Source organism: Gordionus sp. m RMFG-2023, chromosome 1 (genome assembly GCF_954871325.1).
Source record: "Gordionus sp. m RMFG-2023 chromosome 1, tfGorSpeb1-WG-v2, whole genome shotgun sequence".
In the NCBI taxonomy this organism is placed as follows: Eukaryota; Metazoa; Nematomorpha; class Gordioida; order Chordodea; family Parachordodidae; genus Gordionus; species Gordionus sp. m RMFG-2023.
This window is the reverse complement of record NC_088775.1, coordinates 32219019-32233405: the sequence shown is the minus strand read 5'-3', so window position 1 is coordinate 32233405 and position 14387 is coordinate 32219019. Positions and strand designations below refer to the sequence as shown.

Here is a 14387-nt window from a genome sequence, read left to right as displayed (position 1 = left end):
ATAACTGCGCCAATTTACCCCGCTTTTGTTGATGGCGGCAAAAAGCGGCTTGCCGCCGGCCGCCGATTATATTTTTGAAACTCACGCAGGCCGCCGATATTTTCGTTGGCGCCCAGGCCTTTAAAATTTTATTTGGAGGGAGATTTAGTACTTAAACTTTATTTTCAAAAAATCTTATATCCATCTTGAGGATCCTCATCAAAATAATTTCTTTATCCGAATTTTGTAGGCTTAATGCCTTTAATGTTCTTTATTAGTGTTAAAAATGTTTTGTACTAGAGCCAGGGCAAAGTTAAATATCATCTTCATAAAAAATAAGTAATAAATAAGATTATAATATTATAGAATATAAATTAACATACACTAATTGACTCAATATTAGAACCCTGATTGATTCAATATTAATTAGATTAACATCTTGACTGTATAAAATTTAACATAAAAAATGTAATAATAAATAAAATGAAGATCTTGGTTAGTAGATCTGAATTAAAAACTCGGCTTAAGTTATTAATAAAGTTTTAAAAAATATATTATATATAATAAAAAAATTCTATATTTTTAAGAAAAAATTTAAGGTAACGAGTAACGTTTTGCGTTACCATTACTCAAATAAAGAAACGTGTTACTCATTATCTCTTAATACAAGTACAAATTGAGTTCCTTTTCCTTAAAAACTCATCAACGTTACTTTACAGAACTAGTATGTATTTCAGACAATTTATATGACTAGACAAATTCACGATGCAAACGATATCGTTTAAAAAAATTGTTAGCAAAATATTTATTGTTAAACCTTGATTTATTCATCATAACTGGATGTAAATGTAACAAAAAATACTTTATTATATAACAAATTACTACTATAAGGCAAATGTAAAATACGTAACAATATGATTGGAAATTATAATAATTGTATATAAATTTAAGAAAACGAAGAATATATTATATTCCATATAAAAAGCTATAATAAATTTCCTACAAAAGTATGTAAAATATATTAAAAAACGAAAATTTATTTTTGATTTTCGTTAAATATAATCTTTTTTGGCTAAAAATTCTAATTTTACATTTAAAAGCCCATTTAACATAAATACAAACGCGATTTATAAAGGTTTGTTAAAAATAAGAGGCCTTTTAAAAGAAAGATATAAAATATTTAAACGAATAAAATATTGCCATAATTCATGAGTGTTCATTTTCCTCATTTATCAATTTTTCTGTTAAAAGGGTTCTAATAGTATAGTTATTATTAGATTTAAAAAAAATACATATATTGATGGCATTACAATTTTGTTATTCGATATATTACATTATAATGGCATATTATTATAACTTATGTATGATTTAAAAAAAATTAAACATCATAATAACAAATCACGTGGGGAAAATGGTGAAGTTATTTTAGGAGTGAAGCTTGGGTGTTTCCAGGTTATCGAATTCCACATTGATTTCAGAGTTGTGGTCAATGACTAAGCGATATATATATAATTTTAAATAGCAACTACATATTGTTTAAAGGTACATAATAAAATGATGCATCTTATTTTGGCTTGAAAAATATATTAAACCGATTTACTAATTTTAAAAACTCTTTAAAAGATATACCCTAATTATTCTTATAATTTTTTGATCTATCAACAAACAAAATTATTTCTAAATATTATGCGATATTTCAAATTTAATAATTAAAAATGGATTTATAATTATTCTTATTAAAATAATCTGAAAATATTAAGAAATAAAAATGTGGCATGTTTACAAGGAGGAGGAGGAATGATGCATAGCGTCGGCGTTATTAGTTTTTGTGTTTTCATAAAGTATTCGATAATGTAAATTATCCTTGAATACAAAAAAATCATTATTCAGACATGGATTGGCCCAGCAAGCTAGGGTTCAATTTCCGGCCTATTTTTGCTTCTGAAACCAACCTCTTGAACGCGTTAGATTAGGAAAGAGGAAAGTATTAACACGGATATATATAGGTTAGTAAGTTTATATCAAGAAATGGATGTATACGGTTGTAAGATGAAAGAGATTGATGTCAGGAAGAGCATCCGATCGTAAAAATGTTGCTCCATTACCTTCTAATAGCACAATGAAATATGGACGTACAGCCCGAAGTATACCGTGGGCGCACTCCTCTGCTAACGATAAAAAGAATGATGGGAACCCGGTCGACCACAATTAGCGAAAGTAATACATATGACCGTCATAAGATTCTGTTAAGAAACCGTTTGGTAGTGACGCTGCGTGGAATGGAGGAAGAGCGAGCGAAGTGGGTGAGTCATTATTCGGGAGGGGAGATGTATGCTGTATAAAAAAGATGAGATGAAAATGTGCAAGAATGATAGACGTATATTGGCTATCAAAGTGATAGCTGATAAGCAAATATTTACCGTAATCTCTCCATATGCCCCTCAAGTTGGTAGAGCTGAGGAAGAGAAAGATGCATTCTAGAATAATTTAATAGAACTGACATCAGGAATATCTCTAGAGAAGGCCATTATGCTAGGCGGGGATCCAAATGGTGAGCGAATGTTGAGAGATATGAAAGGGTTCATGGAGGATTTAGTTTTGGCATGAGGAATTCTGAAGGCGAGAAAATATTAGAATTTGGTGACACAACGGAAATGGTTGTGTGTAACATTTTCTTAAAGAAAGATATAAAGAATTTGGTGACATATGAATCTGGTGGAATAAAAAGTGCGGTGGATTATTTGTTGGTGAGGAAAGGGGAACGAAAGTATAGTAAAGTGAAGGTTATACTGGGAGATAAATGTATTTCGCAACATCGTTTAGTTATAGGCGATCTTATAGCTAAAGGCATAAGGAAAAGTACACAAAAGTGTCCCGAGGCTTCTGGAAGTTGGAGGAAAGTTTAAGAAATGAATTTTGTACAATGCTAGCCATAGGTGCGAGTGAAGTCTCTAAGGTATCAGGTGTAAATAATAAGTTGAAAATGATGAAAAAGACTTAGTAAAGGCAACGGAAAAGGTTGGTATAACAAAAATATCGCTGAGGCACAAAGAGATGTGGTAATGAAATCTTGACGCAGTCAAAGCAATTGATGAAAAAAAAGAGGATGCTACAAAATGCATAAAAACTATAGCGGAAAGTGACATGGAAAAATATAAGATAGAAAAAAAATGCTAAAAAAATAGTTGAGAAACACTAGAAACTAAAAAGCAGGAGTTTGCAAGGGAGTTGGAGGATGAGGAATTTTTAGGATTGCACAGAGGGCAAAAGAGACACTGAATGTAATGAGTGCGAACTGTTTAAAAAAATGTTTAGGGAAAAATTGTAACGTAGTGGCTAGAGGTACGAGCAAAGAACTTCCATGGGAAACACCGAATGTCGACGATTTAGTAGTGATAGCGAAAAGTAAGATAAAATTGAGGGGGGGGGGCTGGTGGATGGTTATAGAAGAGTGATCAAGAAATCAAGAAAAGATGAAGGTGATGTTTGGAGGAGAAGGTTCAGAAAAGATTTAGAAGACAGTAAGGTGGTCATGTGGAGTATATGGAAAGACTTTGCTAGTAACTATTAATTTTACCTGGCGAAATGGGTTCACGCTAGGTGTAGTGGTACGAAGGGAGCCTGCAGAAGGCAAGCGCGACGTTTGTTTGGAGAAGAAAGTGTGTAGAAGGTGGGGAGTGCAAGACGATAATAACAAGACTGGTTTTATATGTGAAATAAAACAAATTTGAAGTTTAAACTAAACGTTCGGCCATGCTGTTAGTCTGAGGATGGTAGGGACTTCCGTGTACTAAATGTATTCCGTTTATTTCGCAGCAAATATATTTCTTAAAATTTTTATCGTGCTTTCGGATGTTGTACTAGTCATGGGAACTATTTCTGGCCAGAGGATGTTAGCATCTATCATACCAACCAATAATGATTTTGAAATGGTCCAGCATAATCAATATGTACTTGGCGCCATGCTTTTGGTGGTTTTGGCCCATTTTGAACTGATGTCATATGAGGAATATCATGTTGTTCCTAGCATTCTCCTTTTCGACCCATTGTCTTGCTCTCATCTTCATTTTTACCAATCCAATCTGTCCTTGATGTATTATGTCATTTTAGTTCTACATAGTAAACAACTTCTCTCTTTGTTATTTCCTTTCCTCTCTTTTTTGAATATACTCCTTTAAGCATATATCGTAATTTAGTGGTCATCTATCTATTGAATACCTGAATACTTTAGAGAGTACCTAATCTTACATTGTTTTTCTTTCAATTTTGTTTGCATTTAAAGGTGTTTGTTCTCACACCTGTATTTGATCTAGTGTTTCTACTTTTGATATTATGGTTCCTTGTATAAGTAATCGAGATAGCATGCCAGCATTGGCTAGTTATCGACTACTTTTAATTTCTATTTCATATTGGTAACCTGCTAATAATAAAGCCCAGCTTTGTATTTTCGCAGTAGATGTTGTTGGTATATCTCTTGTCTGTTTGTAATGTGAACTTTTTTCTATAAATTCTTTGAATTTTGTAACCCTAAATATGATGGCGAGAGCTTCTCTTTCTATTTGGCTATAATTTTTCTCAGCTACCTTTAGTGTTCTTGAGGCGAATGCAATTGGTCTCTCCTTACCCCTCTCTATATGTGATATTACTGCCCCAATTCCTATGGCTGTCGCATCTGTTGCTAATATAATGGGTAATTTTGGATCATAATGTTGTAATATTGGAGTACTACTTATTTCTTGCTTTATCTTTTAATACGCGTATTTGCATTCATTTGTCCTCTCCAAACTACTGCTTTTTCCAATAATTTGTATAATGGTTTAGCTTTGTCTGCAAAATTTAAAATAAATTTTGAATAGTTTTTGTTGATCTTAGAAACACTGTAATTGTTTTAAATTTGTTAGTTCTGGTGTTTTTTTTACTGCCTCAGTATTTTTTTCTGTAGTTGTAATCGTGTTTTTAGCTATATTATGTTCTAAATACTCGGCATTTTGTTTGAAAAATTTACATTTTTGTATCTTTAGCTTGATATCATTTTTGTCTAGACATTTTAGTACCGTTTTAAAATTTGCTTCGTGTTTCTATTTTTTCCGGTTATTATAAAATAAACTAAATAACAAGTTATTCCTTAAAAAGATTTTAATAAATTCTCGATGGCTCATTGAAATGTTGCTGAAGAAGACGATATACCAAATAGTCTTGTATTTTAAATAATCCTCTATGCGTATTCACTACAAGATATTTTTGAGACTCTTCCCCCACTTTAATTTGAAAATAGGTATCTGAGAGATCCAATATTGAAAATTTCTCTCCTTTTCCCAAACTGGCTAATAAATCTTGGATTCTTCTTATTGGATATGAATCAATATTAACATTTTGATTTAAAGTTCATTTAAAATCCCCGCAAAATTCGTAATGTTTTATCTTTTTGAACAATTACTATGGGTGATGCATAAAGTGAATGATTAATTTTTTCAATTACTCCTATTTTTAGCAATCTGTCTAAATCTTCTTCAACTTTTTATTTTAATGCTTATGGTATTGGTTCCTCTTTTTTCAAAAATATTTGTGCCTTAAAATCTGTCAAATTGAGGAAATTCATTTTGTATATTAATATTATTAATTTGTATGGCCCTTTCAGGTATTTCAGTCATCTTTGAAAATTTAGTTATCCAATTTCTTCAATTTTTTATATATCCTTTTGTAATATGAGAGGTAGTTCTAATGTTCATCCTTTATATTTACTTTTACTAGTCTGACCTAGTAGTGTTATATTGGTACCTGTATAGCTTTAAGTTTTAGCATGCAATTTGTAATCCATGACGATGTTTATTTTTCCAATCTATTTCGTTTATTATGCTTACCCCAGACCCAGTATCTAATTCTATTCTGATATCGCTGTTGTTTATTTTGATATCCACTCAAAATTTTGGATTATATTCATTTGTTGTATTATCAATAAAATTTACTATTCTTTCCTACAGACTCGAGCAATGTCTCCAATTATGTTACAATAACAAGTGGCATTCTTAAGGACAATTTTCCCTTCTATGATTTCCGCTGCAGGAGTGATAGGGATTTGGGTTTTTAAAGCTCAAATTATAGTAATTATATTTTTTGATTGTTTATTATTATAATTATTAACTTTTATGATTATTTTTATATTATCATGTTCTTTTAAATGATAAATTGTAGTTTCATCTTTTTGTATTAATTCTGTGTTTATAGCTATTTATACCGTAGTAGCTATATGAATAGCCTTATTTATATCTAAATCCTCCTCTGATGATAATCTTTGTAATATTTTAGGATTTTTTTTAGTCCAAATATGAATTTATCTCTTAAAGCGGTATTCAAATATTCTCCATATTCACAAGTCGTTGATAATTTTCGAAGATTCTGTATATAGTCCATTAATTTTTCATCATTTTTTTGATTATATTTATAAAATTATATCTCTCTACAATTATATTAGGTTTAGGGTGAAAAAATTTTATTAAAATATTATGTATACCTCTTTGTTTCCTGGACTATCAGGTGCAAATTCACCAGTATTTTATAAGTATCACATCATATTTTTGTTAATAACAGTGATTTTTCTTGTGATAATATTAACCTTGGTTGTGTATTTTTAAATTCTTTCAATGTATCAATCTTTATAACACAGGTTTGAATCCGTTTCACTTTTTATTGACTGCGCCATTTTAAAGTATATTTAGTTCATAATTGTAGTATTTCTGACAAATATTTTTGTATTACCGTTAACATGTATAAGTAGTAATTTAACCAAATAACATATTTTTTTTATTGTATTTTATCATAAAATCCCATTATTTTTGTGTATGCATATTCACAAGATAATGCCAAAATAATAAAAATAAACATTTTACAAAATAAATAATATAATAAACAATTTAATACATAACAATTACAACTAAGCATGTGCGGGATAGAGCCCAAAGAACCCTGTGAGCCTACTCATCCGCCTACGACAAAAAGAAGGATGGGAAACCTGGTAGAACCATGATTCGTGAAAACGAAACATATGACGGCCATAAACGACCTGATAATTAGTGGAGAAACCAGTTTATGAGGGATAGGGTAAGAGTTGTGACGTGGTATGCTGGAAGCATGACGAAGAGCGGGAGAAGTTGTTGGTGCACCGCATATAAGGTATATAGATGTGTCTTGCATACAAGAGACCAGATAAAAAGGTAATGATGCAAGAATGATTGGCAGGACAAATGAAAAGTATACATTTTTCTGGCAAGAAAGTAATAATGGTAAAGCTGGCATTGGTATATTTGTTCCAGAGAAATCAGTGGACAAAGTAATCGAAGAAAGAAGATTAGATAACCAGATAATGATTATCAAGATGACCTTTAGTAGAAGGCTATGCAATATTATATCGGCATATGTTACTCAAATTGGAAGAAGTGAAGAAGATAAAGATATATTTTGGGACAGTCTATTGGAGGTGGCATCGAGGCTGGCAAATGAAGAGTGGATTATCCTGGCTGGTGATCTGAATGGAGATGTGGGAGCGAGTAATGAGGGAGTACATAAAGGATTTAGATTCGGCACGAGAAATTCGGAAGGGGAGAGAATTTTGGATTTTGGTGATGCTATAGATATGATTGTTTATAATACAATATTTAGGAAAAAATCAGAGAAGCTGGTGATTTACTAGTCGGGTAGTGTTAAAAGTGCAGTGGATTATTTGTTAGTGAGGAGATGTGATAGGAGAATATTAAAAAAATATGAAGGTGATACCGAGGAGAAATGCATTGAGCAGCATCGACTGAGATCTCACTTTTAAAGGCGTCAGGATTACTAAAAGAAAGTTTGTGCCAAGACTGAAGGTTTAGAAATTGAAGGAGGAGAGTGCTAGAGGTCAATTCAATATAAAATTGGCGTTAAGAGAGGCGGAGGTTGCACAAGTATCTGGGGTATGATAAGTAGGGTCACGAAGAAAGCATGAGTGAGGACAACTAAGGAGGTATATGGACAAGAGGGCCGCCTTTATATAAGGAGACATGGTTGTGGAATCCAGAGATAGCAAAAGCTGTGGGCGAGTAAGGAGGTGTTACAAAAAATGGTATAATAGTAAAGAAAAAGGTGGCGAAGAGAAATGTCAAGAAATTAATACCGAAAGTGAAAGAAGAACAAAGGCAGGAGTTTGTTAAAGACATGGAATGCGCGGAAGGAATGAGAAATATGATCTGGATGGCAAAAAAGAGGCAGAATGTGGTAGGTGTTAAATGTCTGTTGATAGTAGTGAAATTAAGAACACCTGGAAGATCTACATGGAAAGATTTTTGGACGAAGAGAATGAATGAGATAATGATGTTGTGCAAAGGTAGAAGATCCAGGGTGTAGATTTGGCATGGACGAAATTACGAGAGCATTGAAAAAAGTGAAAGCAGTGGGTTTAACAAGAGTGGTGACAAAAATGTTTAAAGTTTTTGATGACTTAAGGACTGAATGGTTAACGAATTTATGCAATCTAATTGGCACAACTATTCCTGAGGATTGGCGAAGAAGTATAATTATTCCAGTATACAAAGGGAAAGGTGATCCTTTAGAATGCGGGTCTTATAGAGCTATTAAACTCTTAAAACATGCTATGAAAGTATTAATAGGGTGTTAGGGAAGCGGATAAGGGAACAAACGAAAATTGATGAAATGCAGCTTCGTTTTATACCGGGGAAAGGCATGACGGATGCAATTTTTGTGTCGAAACAAATACAGAAGTATCTTGCAAAGGAAAGGAAACTGTATTATGCGATTACTGATTTGGAGAAGGTGTTATATAGGGGGCGGCGTGAGGTTACTAGATGGGCCTTGAGAAAATCAGGTGTGGAAGAATGCTTGGTTGTTAGTGATGGCAATGTATGTGGGAGCACAAACTGCATTACGGATGGATGATGGAGATAGCGAAAACTTTGAAGTGAGGATAGGACTACATCCGGGATCCTTGCTGAGTCCATATTTATCTTAGTAATGGATGTGGTGGGTAGATATGCGTAAAGGATTTCCGTGGGAGGTATTATATGCAGATAGCCTTATATTAATGGCAAACAGCGAGGAAAAATTGAGGGATAAAATTACTAGATGGGAGATGGCTATGAAAGCAAAGGGTATGATAATTGTTGCAGTTTTACTTTACAAAAAAATGCATTATGCAAATCGTAAACAAAAATAATGTTTTATTAAAATATCCCCGTCTATGTAAATGAGAAAAAAACGCGTGAGATTTGTAGATTTTTTCATACTTTAACAGTTTTAACAAGTAGGATGTAGAACTTGTTAATCTTCGCTAGGGAGACTATGTAAATGTTGATTAAAGAAAAAGGATATATAATGGAGAAATTATGATGCGAAAAAGGGGATTATGATTTTAACTAAAATTTACTTTTAATTATATTTTATTTTATTTTTTTATGATTTTTACTATTATAATTTTGAATAAAGAATTAAAGTTGATTTTATGATTTCGTGATTCCTAATTATTATTAATTTCCTTTTTATATATATATATTTGTTTTCTATTTTTATATTTAGGTTTTGATCCACAATGACAATCTTGTCGTTGTGACAGTGGTGCCGAAGAGCGGAGGAGACCGGCCCTTAATAACCTTCAGTCTGTGACCGGCAACAAGGAGATGTGTCAAACTGTATTCTAATACAAAAAAAAAAAAAATTCCAGAAGAACGTAAGAAAAATATGTAAATAAAGATGAAAGGGAAAAATTATGTGGTTAAGATTATGTTTATGTAAGAATATAAAATCTAAAATTAAAGACAAAGGTTTTGAAACTAATAAAGACTATGATATTTTAGATTTTAGAATTATTATCAAGTGATCACTAGAAATAACTTTGACAAAGAAATAGAAACATAAATTGCGAAAGTAAATATTTAACTAATAGGTTGCTGAGATATAATAATTAAAAAATTCGGTGAATAAGATTAGAATATAACTTTATTGTTAGGAAATAGTTGATTAAATTCTTATTGAAGATTTACGTTTAACTTTTATTTTAAGGGCTGCGAGAGATAAAACAGCCTCAAGGATTAATGTGAATTAGTATATTAGGTTGTAGATTAATCAAAAAATCTTCATAGAGAGAATCGGCTTTTCGTCATTAGAAAATTTATGCCGCAATCGAGCTCAATTTGAGATCGGATTTTTATTTTGAATCATGAATAAGATTTAAGAAGAATCATACAATATTATTCTAATAATACAAAAGGAAAAACATGCTTTAGAAATATACATATCAGTTTTCAACAACGGTTGTGCGAAAAATTATAATGATTAGATTTCATAAGTTCTTCAAAGACGTGGGGTGAAAACCATAGTGATTAGAATTAAGAGGTTGTTCATAAACGTAAGTATGAAAACTTTTATGATAGGTCATTGATTTCTCAACAACGTATGTATGAAAAGAGATTTATATATGTCAGCAGTTTTTTTAAAGACTGAGTGTCAAAGAGTACATGAGGAAATAAATACACAAGGATAATTTTTTTAAAGAGATAGGTTTTGATATATATTTTAGAATAGGATTTTTAGATATAAATTTAGTATAGACATGGCTGAAAAGAAGATGGGATCAATAGCTAAAGGATGAGTACAAGTAAATTTTTCAATGAAAATATGGGTCTAGGCTTCATTAAGGGGAGAGAATGTGATATATTTATATAATTTATTATATTTTGCTACGTATTATAAAATTTAAGATTTAGTATAATTTACGCCATTTATTAAAGGCAGAATTAGTTTAGAGGAGATAAATGTAGATATGTAAATAGATTATTTTAGGTAGAAGTAGATTAGATGTGATAACCCGATATCTCAGCAAGGACAAACTGTCGTAGAAGACCCGAAAGTCTGAAAGATAGATACGATTACGAGGCAACAACCAATCAATTACAAGAGAAAGGGGGAAAACAAGCAAATTGATAGAAAAGAGGGTCAAGACGTTATGCTGCAATCGTTAATCGCTGACCAATAATAGCCAATTATTCCGAGACTTTAGTCTTGATAAGAAAGCTACGATAAATTGTAAAAAAGATTAAGACAGACTAGCAAAAAACAAGAGAGGAAAGGAAACTGGATGTCATCGATAATCGTTATCAATCGTGGATAGTGGAAAACAGGCGTGTATCAAGTTCGTCAGTGGCTTACAGCGATAAAAAGCTGATCGTTTCACAGGGTGACAAGCGACAGATAGAATTCAAAAATTTCAAGCGACAAAGCCTTCGTTAGAACTTAGAAGACAGCAAAAATTAAGAAGAATAAGTCGAGATCGAAAGAAGATTGATTATTCGCAGATTGGTGGGTCTAACTTAAGTGGAAGGGTGTTGCAGTTTTACTTTACAAAAAAATGCATTATGCAAATCGTAAACAAAAATAATGTTTTATTAAAATATCCCCGTCTATGTAAATGAGAAAAAAACGCGTGAGATTTGTAGATTTTTTCATACTTTAACAGTTTTAACAAGTAGGATGTAGAACTTGTTAATCTTCGCTAGGGAGACTATGTAAATGTTGATTAAAGAAAAAGGATATATAATGGAGAAATTATGATGCGAAAAAGGGGATTATGATTTTAACTAAAATTTACTTTTAATTATATTTTATTTTATTTTTTTATGATTTTTACTATTATAATGAATAAAGAATTAAAGTTGATTTTATGATTTCGTGATTCCTAATTATTATTAATTTCCTTTTTATATATATATATTTGTTTTCTATTTTTATATTTAGGTTTTGATCCACAATGACAATCTTGTCGTTGTGACAATAATGAATGCAGTAAAGACAAAGGTGATAATTGGTAGGGATAATCTGAAGGAGGAATCTGGCAACTGGCCTTGTGGTGTATGTGAGAAAGGAGTTACTAGAAATTGAATCCAATGCACCGATGCCAGAAATGGGGGTATAAAAGATGTAGTTGGAAAAAAGGAAGTCTGATGTTAGCAAGAGTGATCTTTATTTGTAGAACATGCATAAAGGGGTACATAATGATAACGTAGAAAATGGTGGTTTGGATATTGGCAATGGGTCAACGCTGGGAAAAAACGGAAAATCTTTGCTATTTGGGTGATATGCTAAACGCAGATGGTGGTGTATATTCTGATGTTGTTGCAAGGGTCAGACAAGGATGGAAGAAGTTCAGAGAGATATCGTCTCTTTTAACAAATAAAAAAATCTTTCTGAAGTTAAAGGGGAAAGTTTACGTAAGCTGTGCGGAGTTGTTTAGTTTATGGCGGCGAACATGAGAAATGAAAGTACTCCACGAAACTAAATTGGAAAGAATAGAGATAAGGATGGTTAGATGGATGTGTGTGGTATCTCTGGGAGAGAGAAAAACTAGCAAGGAATTGCGAACAAGGATGGGAATAGAAGTAATTGGAGTGGAAATGAGAAGCAATATACTAAGATGGTTTGGGCATGTGGAACGTAAGACAAAAGATGGCTGGGTAAAGAGATGTACCTTGGTAGGAGGATTAAGACCTCGAGGAAGGCCTAAGATGACGTGGATAAAGGTGATAGCGGTGGATATAAGGAAAATTAATCTTACAATGGAAAAGAAAAATCAGAGGGGAAACTGGCTAACTTGGGTAAACCTGGAAATCGCCATTAAAATGAAGAAAAAAAATTATATCGTTTCATTGAATTCTCTATTCGCAAAAATGTCCGCTAGGCATGGGATGGGATAAGTAGGGCATATTGAAAGCACCGTATTGAGATCTTTTTTACACAATTCATACATGGAGATGTTTTCGTCACTTCTGCGAACTTGAGGAGTATATGTCTAGATAATATTGAATAGTACTCTACCAAAGATTATCTTGAAGATCATTACCTAGTTATCTACTCTTTTTACTTTTATATTTTTGTCGAAACAAACATGCCAACACCAGGTTTACTATCATTACTTCCTTGCTAGAAAAATATTACTTCATTTCTCTTTCCAATCATTCTTTGCATCATTACCTTTCCATATGATCTCTTGTATGCAACATACATGACGCCTGAATTCAATGTCACAACTCTCATTAATACTACTAGATTGGTTTCTCCACATATGTCCTTTATAGCTGTCATGTTATCATTTTCCAGAATGGTTTCATCGGGGTTCTATTTTTGTCGTATGCGAATGAGTAAGCCCAAGGGATAATTTGGCTGTTACCTGCTCATATTTGGCATATCATTAGGGAATTTTGAAGCGAATTTTTTTACAATCGGAAGCCCTGACTGACACCAATTCCTGTATATGAATTTTATACTCCAACATGAAGACGTTGTTATATTCTAAACCCAGACCAAAGGGTTTTTAAACCTCCATTAGACGCCCAGAGTGGTTGCCACTAAGTCATATTTATTAAGTTTAGTCAGTAGATATACCTTAACTCCTAATGTGGATCCTCCATTATCTCCTTCCAGTCCTATCCATCCCTCAGACAACCCTGCAAATGTAGCAGTGGATGAAGTAAGAGGTGAGGTCGAACTGCCAGTGTATGTCAGGCGATGACGGGCAGAGTCGAGGCATTTTTGGTAACGAAGGCGACACGCAGCTTCAATTGTCTTACACAAAGCGGCGGCGGTAGGCTCGCATCTAAGTACCTGATACATGTTTAATTACACAAAAATAATAAATAAAAAAATTACCACAATTCTTTTTATAAGTCAATTTTAAGTTTTTCTTAATAATAAAGGATTCGCATTAACACTATTACCATTATAAAAGAAGCATATCGAAAATGGAAGCAATCATATTTTTTTTATTTTGTAGGCATTTATACTCAATATCAAACCTGGCAGAGATAGGCTCCGCTCACTACTTCATCTGTTATGTCATCTTCTGGCACTTGTGTGACATAGTCTATATCATGATCTCCACGAGTGAGATCATGAGAAGAGGGGTGGGGAGGGAGTAATGTACTCATAATAAAACCACAGTTACATGCATCGGCTTGGGCAATCCCCAGAAACGACAGATAACGGACACGGCAACTTGTCAGGGGTTCGGCACCAGGGGGAGACTGGGGAAATAAAGGTGATACAAGAAGAGGGAGGAAAGATATTATTAATATAAATAATTAAATAGTAATATAACTAAATTGTCAATTAGATTTCACTGCAAATAAACCTTAGTAAATTTCACTGACCTATATTAAAATATAAAAGATAGTCATTTTTATTTTATCCATATATTATAGTTTTTAAAAAAATACTATAATTACATCTTGTTTTAGTATGGTAATACAAGAAGGGGAGATTTTCACGCAAACTGACGTCCAGGATGATCGGGGAACATTATTATACAGAGTTTCTATGGCCTCGTTGAGAACCTCAACACCTATAAAAGTGTATTTTACATAAAGAATTGAGAA

At 32.4% G+C, this 14387-nt stretch overlaps 1 protein-coding gene across 4 annotated transcripts in view; it reads right to left on the bottom strand.

Annotated features, from left to right (window-relative positions):
- Positions 1-1060: 1060 nt before the first annotated feature.
- LOC135931054 (protein Fe65 homolog) overlaps positions 1061-14387 on the bottom strand; it is a 33816-nt gene continuing 20489 nt past the window's right edge. The window contains exons 12-16 of one of the 4 annotated variants that reach the window (XM_065467916.1): positions 14238-14353; positions 13809-14036; positions 13399-13617; positions 3557-3678; positions 1061-1472 (exon numbers count right to left, since the gene is read on the bottom strand). In XM_065467916.1, coding sequence (XP_065323988.1) covers positions 3571-3678; positions 13399-13617; positions 13809-14036; positions 14238-14353 — 671 coding nt within the window. In that variant the 3' untranslated portion in view covers positions 1061-1472; positions 3557-3570. Of the gene's footprint in view, positions 1473-1762; positions 1934-2300; positions 2314-3556; positions 3679-13398; positions 13618-13808; positions 14037-14237; positions 14354-14387 lie in introns of those variants that run through there. The other 3 variants (XR_010572920.1, XM_065467917.1, XM_065467915.1) reach the window with 3 other exon arrangements.